Source organism: Convolutriloba macropyga, chromosome 8 (genome assembly GCF_964194025.1).
Source record: "Convolutriloba macropyga chromosome 8, txConMacr16.3, whole genome shotgun sequence".
NCBI lineage: Eukaryota > Metazoa > Xenacoelomorpha > Acoela > Convolutidae > Convolutriloba > Convolutriloba macropyga.
In genome coordinates, this window is record NC_134475.1 from 67,551,905 (window position 1) to 67,567,884 (window position 15,980).

Sequence of the window (15,980 nt, forward strand, 5' to 3'; positions counted from 1 at the left end):
GCTGAAAAGAAACACTTCAACTTTTTACAGTATGAGTTCTGATATATGCGATGCAATAAACGCGATAAAGATCAACATGGGAAAAAAATCAAGTTAGATTTATGCTAACGTAAATTTACTTCTGTAATTAACCTAAGGGTCTCTGTAAAAAAACTACAAGATAAAACACCATATTTATGAACTGCTGAAAGTTATAATTAAAGAAATAAACGTTTTCCAAGAAAATACTCAGCGGAACAATTCTTGAACATAGCCCCCAGATTGCCGAAAAACAGCTGCCGTTGACGCGCTAGACGCACAGAGAAGATGAGGGCGGCTATTAAAAAGAACAGATAGGAATTGACTAAACTTTTTCTTAAGTTTCAAAAATTGCTCCAATTTAGGGTGCAGTTTCAGTTAGAATCTAAACCTAAATTTACTTCAGCTTCTAAACTGAAGGGTATTAAGCTTAATGTTAATATCAGCTAGCAATCGCTCTAATGAACTTGGATAACCTAATGCACTATGACTTAATGACCAGGCTTTATCGATTTATCCCGTTTCGTATGACTTTGATTTTGATCTTTTGGGTTGAACGTATTCACTATATTGCGTAATTCAATGCGTGAAAGAATTTAGAATCCATTCAGTTGAAGCAGTGAGTGAGGTAAGTCAGAAGTCAGACGTGAAAATCGTGACTTATGTATGACGAAAAACGTGTTCAAAAGGTGAAGAGAATACAAAAAACATAGCAGGACAAGTCCTGACGTACAATTCAAAGAATTTTCATTGACTAAACAGAAAAACTAGACCTAGAATGGACTATGAGTGAATTGAGAAAACCATTTTTAAAAAATCAGATCAAAAAATTAAAAAAAAAAAACAAAAAATCAATGTCAAAATGCCGCATGTGAACAAAAAACCACTAGCGAGAAATGAAAATTTAATTCAAACAAAAAACTAGGCCTAGAACGAGCTGTGAATGGATTAGAAAAACCATTTAGAAAAAAATCCGATCCAAAAAATCGAAAAAACAGTAAAAATCAGAGTGAAATTGCCGCATGTGAACAAAAATCCACTACTGAAAAACCGAATTTTTGTTCAAACACCGTTTTCTCACTCTACTTTAAAATTAGAGTAAAAAATTAATTCGCAAAAACCACTTTTTCGCTCCACTTCTTGTTTCCGTGACCAAAATCACTACTCCAATTTGACTTCAAAAATCATGAAAATGTGTGAACAGATCTTAAAAAAAAAGACAGCGCCCCAATACAATTCAAATTCTTTGAATTGTAAAAAACATAGCAGGAAAAGTCCTGACGTACAATTCAAAGAATTTTAATTAACTAAACAGAAAACTAGACATAGAATGGACTATGAGTTAATTGACAAGAACATCTCTAAAAAATAGATAAAAAAAAACAGAAAATCGATGTCAAAATGCCGTATGAGAACAACAAACCACTAGCAAGAAATGGAAATTTAGTTCAAACAAAAAAACTAGACCTAGAACGGACTATGAATGGATTGGAAAAACCATTTAGAAAAAATCCAATCTAAAAGGACAAGGCATAAGAACAAAAAAAGAACTAGCGAGAAAGAGAATTTTCTCACCGTATTCTCACTCTATTTTAAAATTAGAGCGAAAAAATTTCTTTAGTAATTAGTAATTTCATAATTTAAACAGGCGAAAGGCACAAATACACCAATGGACGAGGCAAAACCGCCTTATGGTGTTCTTACAGGACAATGGCTCCATAATTTCGGTCCGATTTTTTAAGTAAATAACTCTTGTTGTTAGCTGGTTCTACTCTGGAAACAAATAACTATTATTTCGTTAGATTAACTAACAGATTTGGCTGCTTTTCGATTAGCCAGTTGTTTAGCTTGTTCAGATGCCATCGCTTGCTTCTTAGAATATTCCACTTGTTCCTGCAATTGTAGACATTTCTCACTATTCAACTGCATGTCTGATGCTAATTTGTTGTTTCTCTGTTTCGCATCTCTCAACTGACCTTCTAAATTTGAGATTTGAGCATCAGAGCTGAAAAGCAGAATACAGTTTTACCCCAAGTTACAACATAGCACCCGCAATCAGAGGCAGCACAAATTGGTTTGCACCAGCAATAACGAGAAAAAATGAGGCATAGAATTTCAGCTGTCCGACGAAAACTAGGATTCATATTTATTTTTATCAAGATCACCATCTAAACTACTTTTAGTAGCATGAAAAAGGTCACAGTTTTCAGCTTGCGAATATTGAATTGATCTCTCCAATTAAGTTGCCTCATATACCACGAGTATAGCTGGCAAAGTAATTTCGGAGCTAGCAGTACCATGCAAAGCTAACTAAGGATATCTCAGGGGGATACTAAGAATATCACCAAAAAATTGTATGAAACCTAAGATATAGAGGGACAATTCTGGTAATAGGACAAAAAATTGAGTGTGCCACGCCGTTGTAAACTTGCCCGTTGTAGAAAATACCCCCTCCCTGAGAAGCTGGCTCAAACACAAACATCAGATATAAAATTGAACAAAATAACCCTGGTTAAATAACTACTAGAAATATTATGAGGTCAAAAAATGCCCACTCAGCATTTCTATATTGAAACTTATACAGCATGCTCAATAATATATGAGAATGGACAGCAGGGACAATTAATTTTCTTTGTTAAAAAAAGTGCGCCAACTGTAAAAATTGAACTTCCTCAAGTAGAGGAGCTTATTAATATCTTATCGAAACTCAATTAGATCATCAATCTTAAATTTAAACTAAATAAGTTTTAGGTGATGTCATTTATGGAGTGATAGCCAGACAAACTCGAAAAATTCGACCTCATTTGACCTGCGAAAAATTTACTGATAAATGACTTCACGCGCGTTAAATCCTTGAGCAAGTGCTTTTAGGCAATTGATATCTAATCGTTTAAAAAGTTGCTAGAACCATTAGGTGAAATATGAGTCACCTTATCAGCTCTGATCTTAGAAAAAAATTAACCCAAAGAAAAGGTAAACCGACTAACATCGCGAACTGCTCCCAAACAACATGCCAAAACTCGATTTCAATGTAGTCTGCTTCATAAGGGAGGGTGAGTAGCCTGTTCAGATGTCATTAGAGCTTTCAACTAATGAAAATAAGATGAAAAAAATGATTTAAAATTTCCGAGCAGTCATGATTACGTTTGTTGTCGTAAACTGCCGCGATTTAAGCTAGCGTGAAAAAGTCCAAATCACTCGGTTAAGCTGAAGAAAATTCCTAAACAAGACGGCCGAAAGAAAATTTTCAAAACACACCTTTGTAATAACAGCTCGAAACTTTGTTCCAGAGCAATCAAAAACCACAAAACTTATGCAGACCTCAAATTACGCTTATGATGCGTCACTCACAGTGAGAGGTGACCTTACTTTCTGCAATATGTGTGTTTGTTTCAACCATTGAACTGCGATTACAAAAAAATAGGCTGCAAAAATGAGCCAGATACTCTGAGTCATTAGTGCATCCTCTCAAGGGTTACTCATTCTTATTTTATGGTGACAATTCTCGCATGATTTTAATTTTTTTTAGATTAAATCTCTCAAGAATGATAGAAAAACTTCTTAAAAAATCTCAAGGTTCGAGATAAGTTTTGTTGTCGGGGCATGATGTGATGCAAGCCCCACATGCATACCACCAAAAAAGTTTAAAGGGGTTGAAAGATTTTTAAAAACCTTAGAAAAACCATTAAAAGTTTTTAACCTCTCTTAGCGCAAAATGACTCATTTGGACATTTAGCTAGTGGGAAAGTCTTTAAAGGCCCAGAAAAAAGTTAGATTGTCAATTTTGAACTATAAGATTCAACAAAATCTTTGAGCATGCTTTTGTAGAGTATGAGTATGGTTCAAGATTTTCTAAAAAAGCGAGAAATCTATCCCCCTTTTTGAGAAGGCTGAGCCAGCAAAAGATCTTATGCCTCTCATACAAGTTTGCAGAACGCTCCTATATTCTAATTTTTGAATGCTATAGTATTAGAAAAACAGCCATTTCAGGTTTTGTTTTCAATTGTTTAAAATCTGCAAGTATTGGCAATAAAGTCCGTTATTAAATCCCAGGAGCGTCTTGAGATGGTACTTAAAACTGATTATGAAGCAAGTTCCGAACATAGCTGGTAGATTGCCAGAAAATAGCCGCAATAGCTTTGTAGATCTGCAGTCTCAAAAAAACAGAAAAGACAGACAAAAAAAATCGTCTTTTCATTCAAGGCTGATATGTTAGATATTTTTTGTTTTAAAATCTGTGTTTTTGCTGCCTCTATTAGCTGCTCTCCAATAACCTTCAATTAGAGTGTCACACACCCATTTGACCTTATCTCTTTGAATTAAAGTAAATAAAAGTCAATTTCAAAGTGAGGAAGTCATTTTTGAGCGTGAGGTGAGTCAAGTGTGACCAAAAAATTAATAACGCGAATGAACAAAAAAACTCGCTCCACTAAGAGCGAAAAATGACGTCACACACGCACTTCATTTGAAATTGCATGAACGAATGAAAAAGCAGATTTGAAGTGGTTGTGACGTCATATGGTCGTAACAAAAATTGCGACGACGAAATAAAAAAAAACCAAAAGAAGGCCAATAATAGCCCCAGCTATCGCTGTGCGGCTATTAAAAAACGATCTAAAAAATTGAAAAAAAAACAGTAAAAACCAAAGTGAAATTGCCGCATGTGCTCAAAAAACCACTAGAGAGAAAGCGAAATTTTTTCTTACTCTACTTCAAACTTAGAGCATGAAAATTTCACGCCGCAAAACCACTCGCTTTTTCGCTCCACTTCCTGTTTCGGCGTGACCAAAATCACTACTCCAATTTGACTTCAAAAATCATGAAAATGTGTGAACAGATCTTAAAGACAGCGCCCCAATAATTCAAATTCTTTGAATTGTAAAAAACCAAGAGAAGGCCAATAATAGCCCCAGCTATCGCTGTGCGGCTATTTAAAAAGACACCTCTATAAAACTAGTCTTTGAGTGTTAAACATCAGCACCCAATACAATCCCAATCCTTTCGATTGTAAAAGACTACGATGAGATCAAAAATAGCCTTGCTATGTCTTCATCGCTATAAAAAAGCCAAAGAACTAAACAAAATTCCGTGATAAGGAGTTTGGATTGACAACTTGATAACTCACTGAGCTTGTACTGACTCCACATGTTGCTGCAGATTTTTCAACTTGAGTTGTGTGTCTTCAGCCAGTCTCTCTGCACGTATGGACCTGTCTTGTAACTGCTCCACCTCTTGGCCTCCGGTAACTTGATCTCTCAGAGCTTTTTCCAACTCATTCTCTACCAATTTCTTCTCTCGGAACACCCTCTCTACCTAGTCACACAAACCAATTCCCTTCTATTGTTCAGATAAGGCAGGAAAAATAAGTTTAAGAAATATTAAACTTTAAAAACTGCTCTGATATAATTACAGGCATCCTTTACTTTTTGATAAACATAACCGGCACATTGCCGGACAATAGCCGCCGTTGATTCTCATAACCAAGATTGGGATTGAAAGAGAGAAAACTAATGCCACAAAAACCAATGCCTGTCTATTGTCATAGATGAGGTAGGATACATTAGTTTAACTTTGAAAACTACATTAGTTTAACTTTGAAAACTACATTAGTTTAACTTTGAAAACTTTATTAGTTAAACTTTGAAAACTACATTAGTTTAACTTTGAAAACTTTATTAGTTTAACTTTGAAAACTTTATTAGTTGAAACAGTTTTCAACTAATAAAGTTTTCAAAGTTAAACTAATAAAGTTTACAGGCTCTGATCCAATTTACAGGCATCCTTTACTTTTTGAGAAACACTTCAAACCTTTGGTTTATTCCTTCAAAGTAGCCAAATACTACAGAAGACTATTTGATCCAGACAGTGAGCAATCCAAGTATTCCGAAATAAAACCCCAGAGCAAAACTTTTCAGTCCAGAAGCTTTCAGAACTACTACTGTAATATAAAATGGCGAATAGGCGTGATGATAAATAACCTCGCTCTGTTTCTCAGCGACCTTCATCTCTAGAGAGTGGATGTCCTCCATTAGTCTGTCAACTGACTTATTGCACAGAACACGAACAGCTTCAACTTCTCTTCTTGTCTTCTCTCCAGCCTGCTCGTACACTTTGTTCAACTCATCGCGCAATTTCTCAATCTGAAATATTCACAACATCAGATAACACCCAAAATACAGCACCACTTTATAAATTTAATCTCCTTTTATTACATAAATAACCAAAACAAAAAACAGGCCCGATGAGTGATTGGCTGTGAACATTGATAGAGCAATTACTCACTAATCAAGAGAGATCATCTGAAAAACAGTTTTAAACATAACCGACTAACGTCGGGCGAATTGCTCTCAAACGACCGGCGAGCGGTTGGCTTCGTCAGTAGCTAGCCACGGGGGGGGGGGGTGCACTGGGGGCTGATGGGGGCAACACTGGGTTGGTGGGTTGGGGGGGGCAACAGCGCGGTGGGGATGGGGGTCAACGGGGGGGGGGGGGGGGGGGGGTTCTCAACCTCTCAGAACCGCCCTTCACACCATAAGTATAAGTATAAGTCTCCAAAACAGTTTGAGCTGAAACAGAGCTGAAAGGCTCTAAGAGCACTTAATGCCCACTGGGCGCTACCTGTTTATCCCGTTTTTGAGGACGAAAAGTCAAAAGCGTCAGACGAAAAATCGGTCAAGCGAAAAATCGCATAAAAAAAGACCAACAGGACTAATATAATTGCTACAAACTTCGTTTGAGAGCAATTAAAAACGTTAAGGACCCAAAAAGTGAGCTCGAATAAAAAACATATTTAAGAAAAAAGAAACTGAACCTCTATTAAATTTCTGTGCAATTTTTGGAAGGACGCAAATTTTTCACATCCCTGCAGTCCAAAAAATGTTCGCGTCCCAAAAAACCATTAAACAAAATGAAGACAAGTTCCCTTACGAAATACCTATGCATCAAGATAATCCGATTCTTTTACCTAAAAAATATATCACCACCACCACAAAAGAACACCATTGAAGAGAGCGACAAAAACTTGATTTAATCTAAAAAAATTAATTTTGCGAAAACAAAAACATTAGCTGCAAAAACTTATATTTACTTCTGCTCATTTCAGAATCAGCAAACTGAAATATAATACTGGACGTTTCAAATAAATTTTTAAAAAGGTAGCAAAATACAGTTCAAGCAGCCGAAACAATTGAAAGCCTTAAAATTCATCTAGAGGGTCCATAACAAACAAAAAGCGTCAATTTTCCGCACTTGAAATAAGTAAAGTGCGGGAAGTTTTTCATAACTCTCCTTCCTCAAAACGAAACAGGAGTCCCTACAAACCCTAAGAACACTGCCCATTTCCAAAACCGTTGTGAATTACAACATAGCCAGCATGTGCTTTCCTGCACACTGCAGCCGATTTAGCGCGAACAGTCACAGAAAATTTTGATGCAGAGCTCAGGGAGGAAAAATTTCCGTCACATGAAATTAGCGAACGATTTACCCATTCCCAAAAGGCAAGATATGCTTCAACTAAATACAGGACAAATTATCTCGCAAAAAAAATCAAAAAATAAATCAAAGCGCAAATTGAAGATTTGGAATGCCAAAAAAGCCAATATCTAACAGCCAATTTGCTCTTCAGAAATAACTTTAACCAATAGACGCAAAAAATTACTTCAAAGAGCGTTGAAAAAGAATTGAACGAAAACAATTTCACTACAAGTACTCTTCTTGATCTTTCCAAAGCATTGATCCCAATAAACTATATACTACTAAATAAGCTCTAAACTCCTCGATTCGATTATTCATCAGTCAGAAATTGTCTAGACGAGACGTTGTTATTATAGCAGCCCATCGCGATCTCAATAACTGCGAAAAAGCTCGATAGAAGTTACACTAGACTACTTTACTTCACTAGCTCAAGTTAAATGCAGACAAGATCGATTTGATTGTGTTTGGTAAAACAAAATTACCAACCACAGACTCAAATTCGAGAGCAAAAAACTGACCAAAAAGACAAACTGATATATCTGATATTATCGATAATTAACACCACTATCAATGGGAAGGTAAGCATGTGCTTTTAAAAAAATGGAAAGTTAGAAAAACAACAAAGCCTGCTTCCGACAGAATTATTAACATCAAAAACAGGAAAAACTATTCATCAAACAGTTACCAGAAGCAAAAACTATGACAAAAGCCTCGTCCTTGTACTTTTAAATAAGTTGGCAAAAGAACTTTTATCGTATACATGCAATTAAGTGGCTCCTAAAACTAATTCTCAACAACTTTTCCGTTGAAAAGTTTGTTGCCAACTAACCAACGCATAATTATGGTTATAGTTTTATGGGATGATTTCAAGTGTTCATGATCGCTCATAACATAGCCGGCAGATGGCCGATATAGCTGCGAACGAATAGACTTGCGTGCCGTACAATAGAGATAGAAACAGATAAAAATCTAAAGAGAAAAAATCCCATAACCAAGATTGGGATTGAAAAAAGAAAAACTAGTGGAAAAAGGATTTTCGTACAAAGTGTTAAAGTGCAAACTATTTTGATGTCATTTTGGAGTTGAACATACTCCTGTTTCGTAGTGAGACAACACAGGGGCTTGTATCAATGCCAACAAGCATTAGAGATAGTAACTAAGAACAAAGTTTGACTAACGGGCATCAAAAATCGGGCTTTATGGGTTTATCCCTTTTCTACCTGATTTCGTTTTTTAATACTGACTCTGTTCATTTTGAATTGCTTTGCTGAGCAACTGCTGTCTAAAAGCACTTTTAGCAGAATGGGAGAAGAGAAACAAGCCTAGAGAAGTCAAAAAGATTTCACGCAAAATATAGAACAAGCTGTGAACTAAGGTAAAGCAAAAAATTTTTATTCGACAAAGTAAAAAAAATTAGAACCGCCATAGTAGCCCGATGGGAAGCTGAGGCGGCTATTAAAAGAACAGAAAATCAAAGACAAAATTCCGCATGTGAACAAAAAAACCACCAGCGAGAAAGGTAAACAAACAACTAGGCCTAAAATGAACTAAGAATGGATTGGGAAAACCATATAAAATCCGATCCAAAAAATAAAAAAAAAACAGTAAAAATCAAAGTGAAATTGCCGCATTTGAACAAAAAACAACTAGTGAGAAACCGAATTTCTGTTCAAACACCGTTTTCTCACTCTACTTTAAAATTAGAGTAAAAAAATTCACGCCTTAAAACCACTCGTTTTTTCGCTCCATTTCCTGTTTCGGCGTGACCAAAATCACTACTCCAATTTGACTTCAAAAATCATGAAAATGTGTGAACAGATATTTAAAAAAAGACAGCACCCCAATACCAAGAGCACCGCAATATAGCTCCGCTCAGCTCACAGCTTCCCAGCTATAAAAACAAAATTTTTCCACGTAGAAAATCTTTGAACGTGCAATGATCTCGAGCAGAACTTTCGATTTATGTAATTGCAGCCTGCAAAAACGAAATAGACACTGTAGCTCAGACTGTAATCGCAGGAAATTCAGTGTTTCTTTTTAACATAGCCGGCAGATTGCCGGAATAGCTGCGAAATAGACTTGCGTGCCGTAAAATACAGATGGAAAAAGATACAGAAGTGAGTTGATAATAGTTATCGCCGCCGCCTATAAAACTTACAAGTTTATTTTCAAAGGTTGTTTTTGGGTGCAAAAACATTTTCCCTGTCGCGTCTCGAACCGGCGATCTCCGGATTAACAGCCAGTCGCCTTAACCACTCGGCTGTCGGACCATACAATCTGTTTTCTTACAATCAACTTTGTTTTAGGAACAGATTCTGTTTCTGAATAACCGCAATTTAGGTCACGCAGAAAGCGTGAAATCAAGCGCGAAAAAGCCATTTAAGCAGTGGCGAGACAGAATGTTCTAGAACAAATGTAAAACGAAAATAAAGCGTCAGACGACGAAACAAAAAAAAACCAAGAGCACCGCAATATAGCTACGCTCAGCTTACAGCTTCGCAGCTATAATAACAATTCAGACTTCGTGCAAGAGTCGGCATAGCATAAATTCAAATTGCGAGAGACCTAAATTATGATGAAATATGCTGAGCGACATTGCAAGCGTCTATGCAGTGGAGAACGTTGCCGTTAGTTCACGTAATTTAACTCAATCAATTGCAAAAGTGGACTCTACTTGCTGATATTCAATCTATTTCCACTGGTCCGTAAACCTGAGTCACTTTGCTTTCTTTGATGGTAGATTTATTTCGGTACCAGTCGACGCTTGTAAACAACTCATAAAAAATACTAGGCAGTGTTACCTCCTCGTTCTTTTGTCCCTCTCTGGCAACTGCCTGGTCCTTCTCCAGAATAGCATTCTCGACCAACTGGGTCGCCTGTCTCACCTCCTTCACTGCATCCGCTTCTCTCATTTCCAGAACATCTCTAAACACGACAAACACACTATTGACATTACTGAACAGTCAGAAGCAATGCTGTAAAACGACAATCGAGGCGTTAGACGAAAGCTGCTTAAACACCACTTTCAAATTTTTACCATTCTCAGGCAAAAAACATATAACAGACTGATGGCGGATGAATTGCTCTGAAACGACCCTGACTCAATTCCCTCGTTCTTTATCACTTCATGAGGACGAAAAGTCAAATGATCAGCCAAAATATCGAAAAGTAAGCAAAACTAGATAATAAAATAAGACCAGCAGGACTAAAATACTAGCTAAAAACTTCGCTCGAGATCAAACACCCAACCACATGGTAGCTTCTGACTTTCAAACTTCCGTGTCCGCGATAAAATTTAGCCCTCTATTATCAAGTGCAAACATGCAAAAATACAAGGCTCACAAAATGCACAATTTAGCTAAAACCTGAATATATCCATCGGTGAAAATTGACAGAACAAAAAGAAACCTAATTGAGCAAATAATGCCTACCCCAATAAAGTGGGTCGGAACAATAACGCAACAGTTGTGTTTTTAAACAAAACGTACACGTCCTCTTAACTAAAGACAAAAACAAATAACAGACACGGTTGACAATCTTTGCAAAAACAAAACGAAATATCTATATAACCGGCTAACGTCACATAGACGTCAGATGGCCGGAATACCTGTGAAAGAATAGACTTGCGTGCCGTATAATAGATAGAAACAGATAGAGATCTGAGTCGAAAAATTATCGACGCCGCTCAAAAAGCAATGTGAAAAAGTTCAGCGATAAATTAATAAAGCTTGTTAAAATTCATTGCGCAGAAGCCTTTTAATTAGGTACCTTTATTACAAATATGAGTTCCTTTGACCTTACACTAATTCAAAATAAACTTAAATTTCAAAGTGCAGCAGTCATTTTATATGAGTGAGGTAAGTCATTTATGATCAAAATCTAATCACACAAAAACCTTTTGCTCGAGAGAGTGAGAAATGACCTCACGTGGGCGTGCTGTGTGAATGAATGTAAAACGTAAAAGAGCGTCAGACAACGAAACAAAAAACATAGCAAGCCAAGTCCTGACGTACAATTCAAAGAACTTTCATTGACTAGACCAAGAACGGCCTACGGGTGAATTGAGAAAACAATTTCCAAAAATTAAAAAATTGAAAAACCTGAAAATCGAAGTCAAAATATGCCGCACAACCACTACCGAGAAAAACAAAAAAGGTTCAAATAAGAAACTAGGCCTATAATGAACTATGAATGGATTGGGAAAACCATTTAGAAAAAAATCCTATCCGAAGAAAACAATTGTAAAAATCGAAGTGAAATTGCCGCATGTGAACAAAAAAACACCAGCCAGAAAGCGAATTTGTGTACAAAATTCATTTTCTCCTCTACTTTAAAATTAGTGACAAAATTTCACGCCGCAAAAATACTCGCTTTTTCGCTCCACTTGTTGTTTCGGCGTGACCAAAATCACTACTCGAATTTGACTTCAAAAATCATAAAAATGTGTGAATGGATCTTCAAAAAAAACATAGCAGGACAAGTCCTGACTTACAATTCAAAAAAACTTTATTGAATAAATAAAAACTCGAACGAACTACGAGTGAATTGAAAAAATTATCTCTACAAAAATCACAAAAAAATTTTAAAGAAAAACAGGAAATCAATGCCAGTATGCCGCATGCGAACAAACCCCACTAGCGGGAAATTAAAATTTGGTTCAAACGATAAACCAGGCCTAGAACGAACTATGAACGAATTGGGAAAAGCATTTTGAAAAAAAATCCGATCCATAAAATCAAAAACAGTAAAAATTAAAGTGAATGCGCGTGAACGCGCACAAAGATCTCATAAAGTCAGCGGATTAGGTGCCCTGCCGGCTTAGTCACAAAATCTGACTCTTATCTCCAAACCCAGCCGGAGGGATTTCTCGGATTGCACACGTAGGAATTGGCAGAAATTTTGCATGCAGGTCCGAATGGTAAAATGAAGGGCAGCGATCCTTATAACACGGAAAGATTGAAACAATCCTTCCATGGTTTTTGGGTATTTTTCCCTGGAAAAACTGAGTTGAACTGGAAAAATTTGAAAATGCTCAAAACTGACGAAGAAGTTGTCTTTATATTAGACGAAACCGTTGAAAGATAGCTTTTCTCATTTTGAAGAAAACCCACTTTAAAGTTCGCCCCACTTGCTTATTTTTCGTCGGCGGAGAAAGTAGGCACAGTGCGATATGCGTTTGCCTCCCACGCTGCAGGTTGTCAGATCGATTCTGAGCAAGAGAGAAAATGTTTCTTGAATGAAGTTTTCTAATCAACGTGTTTTCTTTTTATGTGCGCGCTTCAATTGTTCTGCATGTAGGAGTTATTAAAACACATAACTGTTCCGTTTTTCGTCGCTCAACGAAAAATAGTTCGGAAATTAGTCCTATTAGGCTTTGCAATTGTCTATGCGTTGGCGCTCCTATATTTTTGATGGTTTATCATTCATCTTGGAAACAGAAAAATTGATTAATGCGTGCGTTTTGGCTCGGCAGCACAAATGAGATTTCTCTGTCCGTCTTCTACTGGTGACCGTCATTCTTGAACAGATATTCATTACTCGAGTAATCAAAGCTGCGGTAGCGCAGTGGTTACCGCAAATCAGACATAAGAGGTTCAAACCTGAGTCGCGTAAAACGAATTTTCGCACGTGGTTGCTTGAGCGTCAGCTTCACTGAATAACGAAAGGGGACGTTTTTTTAATGAAAAAAAATTGTTTATGGACTTTAAACCAGGGACTGTTTAAGGGGCTTGTCCCCGCCAGACAGCTCCCTCCATAGTCAATCGACAATGAGCCATCTTTTCTGCATCCTCGTACCCCGAGCCGGAACGGCTAGAATTGACAAAGTTGTCGTTTTTAAATAGCTGTTTGTTTTCTCTGCCAATAATATGTTCTCCTGCAGTTATTTGAATCTCAAAGAATTGTGCTGCAATCATTGCAATTTTAAGTGCAGCGCTCAGTCTTGAGCTGCAAACACCTGACTTCAGGCAAAACACTTGGCAGTGGCCCCGCCTGCCCCCTAACAAAAAAACCACTAGCGAGAAATGAAAATTTGGTTCAAACGAAAAACTAGGCCTAGAATGAACTATGAATGAATTGGGAAAACCATTTTGAAAAAAAAACAAAAAACTAAAAATCAAAATGAAAATGCTGTATGTGCAAAATCACTAGCAAGAAAGCGAATTTTCGTTCAAACACCGTTTTCTCACTCTACTTTAAAACTAGAGTAAAAAATTAATTCGCAAAAATCACTCTTTTTCTTGTTTCCGTGACCAAAATCACTACTCCAATTTGACTTCAAAAATCATGAAAATATGTAGACAGATCTTAAAAAGACATCGCCCCAATACAATTCAAATTCTTTGAATTGTAAAAACCAAGAGTACGGTTTTTACAAATCAAAGAACGGTTTTTAACCTCCGCAACTATAATCACATGATATTACATGGCGAAAAGTTATTGACAGTATATTCTACGGGAGCAGAGAAACCAGGTCGCTCACTTGTCCTTTCTGAGCTGGTCAATTTCATCCATGAGTTGTCTCTTCTCTGTATTATGTCTGTTGGACTGACTGGATGCCTCTCTGTACTTGTTGTCCAGTGACTCTATTGCTTTGTGCAACTCATCCAACTGACTCTCCATGTTCCTCTCTCCCTCAGACGCTCTCTTCGCCTCCATTGTCTAAAACAACCAACCATCACAATTAAAATCTAGTATTAATAGAAAATCGTTTCATTTTACCAATCTCTCGCGTCCCACAATTTCTCCACTAAACAAGACAAATTTATAACAAATTTGTAATGAATGAATAATCTTCTGAATATCTCGAAAATTACTATATATTGAAAATATGTCGTTGTGTCACGCGTTCGAGTATACGCGTGAAACAACGGACGTTATAAGACTCTCGAAAAAATTGAATCTGTTCTAAGAGCATATTTACCTTTAACATTCCTTATCGATAATCAAATTTGACAATCTTTTCGGGGAAGACTTCAATATTAAAAAAGAGAAAACACTGAATTTCCATCTGGCTTGAATCAGAGGTAGTGCAGAGGCTATTTACAAAACAGAAAATCTTTTTTATCTAAATTTGAAGTCTTCCCAAGATACAGAAGACCTTGATGCTACACTTGGGTTCTTTAAAAACAAATGAAAGAAATTTGTTTCAATTTTTCCTACGCTTTACTGTATCTATGATCATTTTTTGAAGATATTCAGAAGATTGTTCATTCAATACAAACTTGTTATAAATTATTGCACCTTTCTTGAACACGCAGTTTTCTACATAGCTGTATTGAGTTTTGATAATGAACCTTTTCTTTGACCGTTCGTGTTTTGTTTATTTGAGTGTAGGATAATCTAACATTTGATATGCCGAAACTATTTTCCAAAAATGAAGATTTGTTCTTGGTCTAAAAACGCTGATCGGTAATTTTTTTCAGTTTGAGATCTACAGAACCATCATATTTTTTCTATGAAAACAACCTTACAAGCCCCAGCCTAATTGTTTTTCGAGTGATGTTATTAGTCTGTTGTTGATTCAATTCAAGACAACCGCAGAGAGAATGAAGTTGGCTGATGACAAGGGCATTCAGAGTCAGAACTTCGTAGTTATCTGATACCTCTCGTAAAGAATACAGGATTTTTATACCACATGTCATTTTACGTACTATATTTTTCACTTCATCTTGAACTGTTACAACTGAATCTATGTATAACCCCAAGTAATTGAATGATTCAGATTTACTAATGCAACAGTTCCCTATTTTAAATTTTTCATCAGTTGTTTGGAGAGCTTTAGAATTTTACAATAAAATGAACTTTCTTTTTGATGCGTTCAGTGCTAGACTACAATTCGTAATAGGCAATAATTTAAGTCAAGGCTTTTCCTAGTCTGTTTTTGGCATCTAGCAAATCATGACTGGACGTAAAGACCAGTGTGTCATCTTCACATTGAACTAGTAGACAATCAATTGGTACTTTTGTGGCACACCTTGATAAAGTTGAATCCAATCTGATTCAGTGCCGTTAGCCTGTTGTTTGAATACGATTAGACAACTAGTCAAGTTTCAACATTTCAGCACCTGTGCTAAATCGCGATTCCCCAAGTTTCGATATCAAAATATTGTGATTGATTGAGTCAACGGCTTGAGAGATCTAGTGCGGTTGTTATGTATTTGTTTTGTTGAATTAGATAACTGAAATTTTCAGTGCTAAAAACTGGGCCATCAATCGTGAACATTTTTGATCGAAAACAAAATTGCGTTCTGGAAGGAAGATTATTTTCCATTAAAAATTCAACTATTTGATCCAAGTAATCTTTCAAAATTTTTGGAAACTGAACAAGATATTGATATAGTCCTGTAGTTCTCAGGGTGAGTTCGATAACCTTTTTTAAAAAGCGGTTCAATGGTTGCTTTTTAAGATCATTGGGAAAATTTTCTTCTCTCAAAAAGCATTAAACACATAGGTGATGAGGTGCATTGAAACATCTTTGCTATCTTTGA

At 36.4% G+C, this 15,980-nt stretch overlaps 1 protein-coding gene across 1 annotated transcript in view; it reads right to left on the reverse strand.

Annotated features, from left to right (window-relative positions):
- LOC142344940 (sodium channel and clathrin linker 1-like) overlaps positions 1-15,980 on the reverse strand; it is a 364,638-nt gene that overhangs the window by 14,884 nt on the left and 333,774 nt on the right. The window contains exons 9-13 of the mRNA XM_075397025.1: positions 13,973-14,151; positions 10,293-10,416; positions 5,997-6,158; positions 5,144-5,331; positions 1,831-2,023 (exon numbers count right to left, since the gene is read on the reverse strand). Of these exons, the coding sequence (XP_075253140.1) occupies positions 1,831-2,023; positions 5,144-5,331; positions 5,997-6,158; positions 10,293-10,416; positions 13,973-14,151 (846 nt within the window). The remainder of the gene's footprint in view (positions 1-1,830; positions 2,024-5,143; positions 5,332-5,996; positions 6,159-10,292; positions 10,417-13,972; positions 14,152-15,980) is intronic.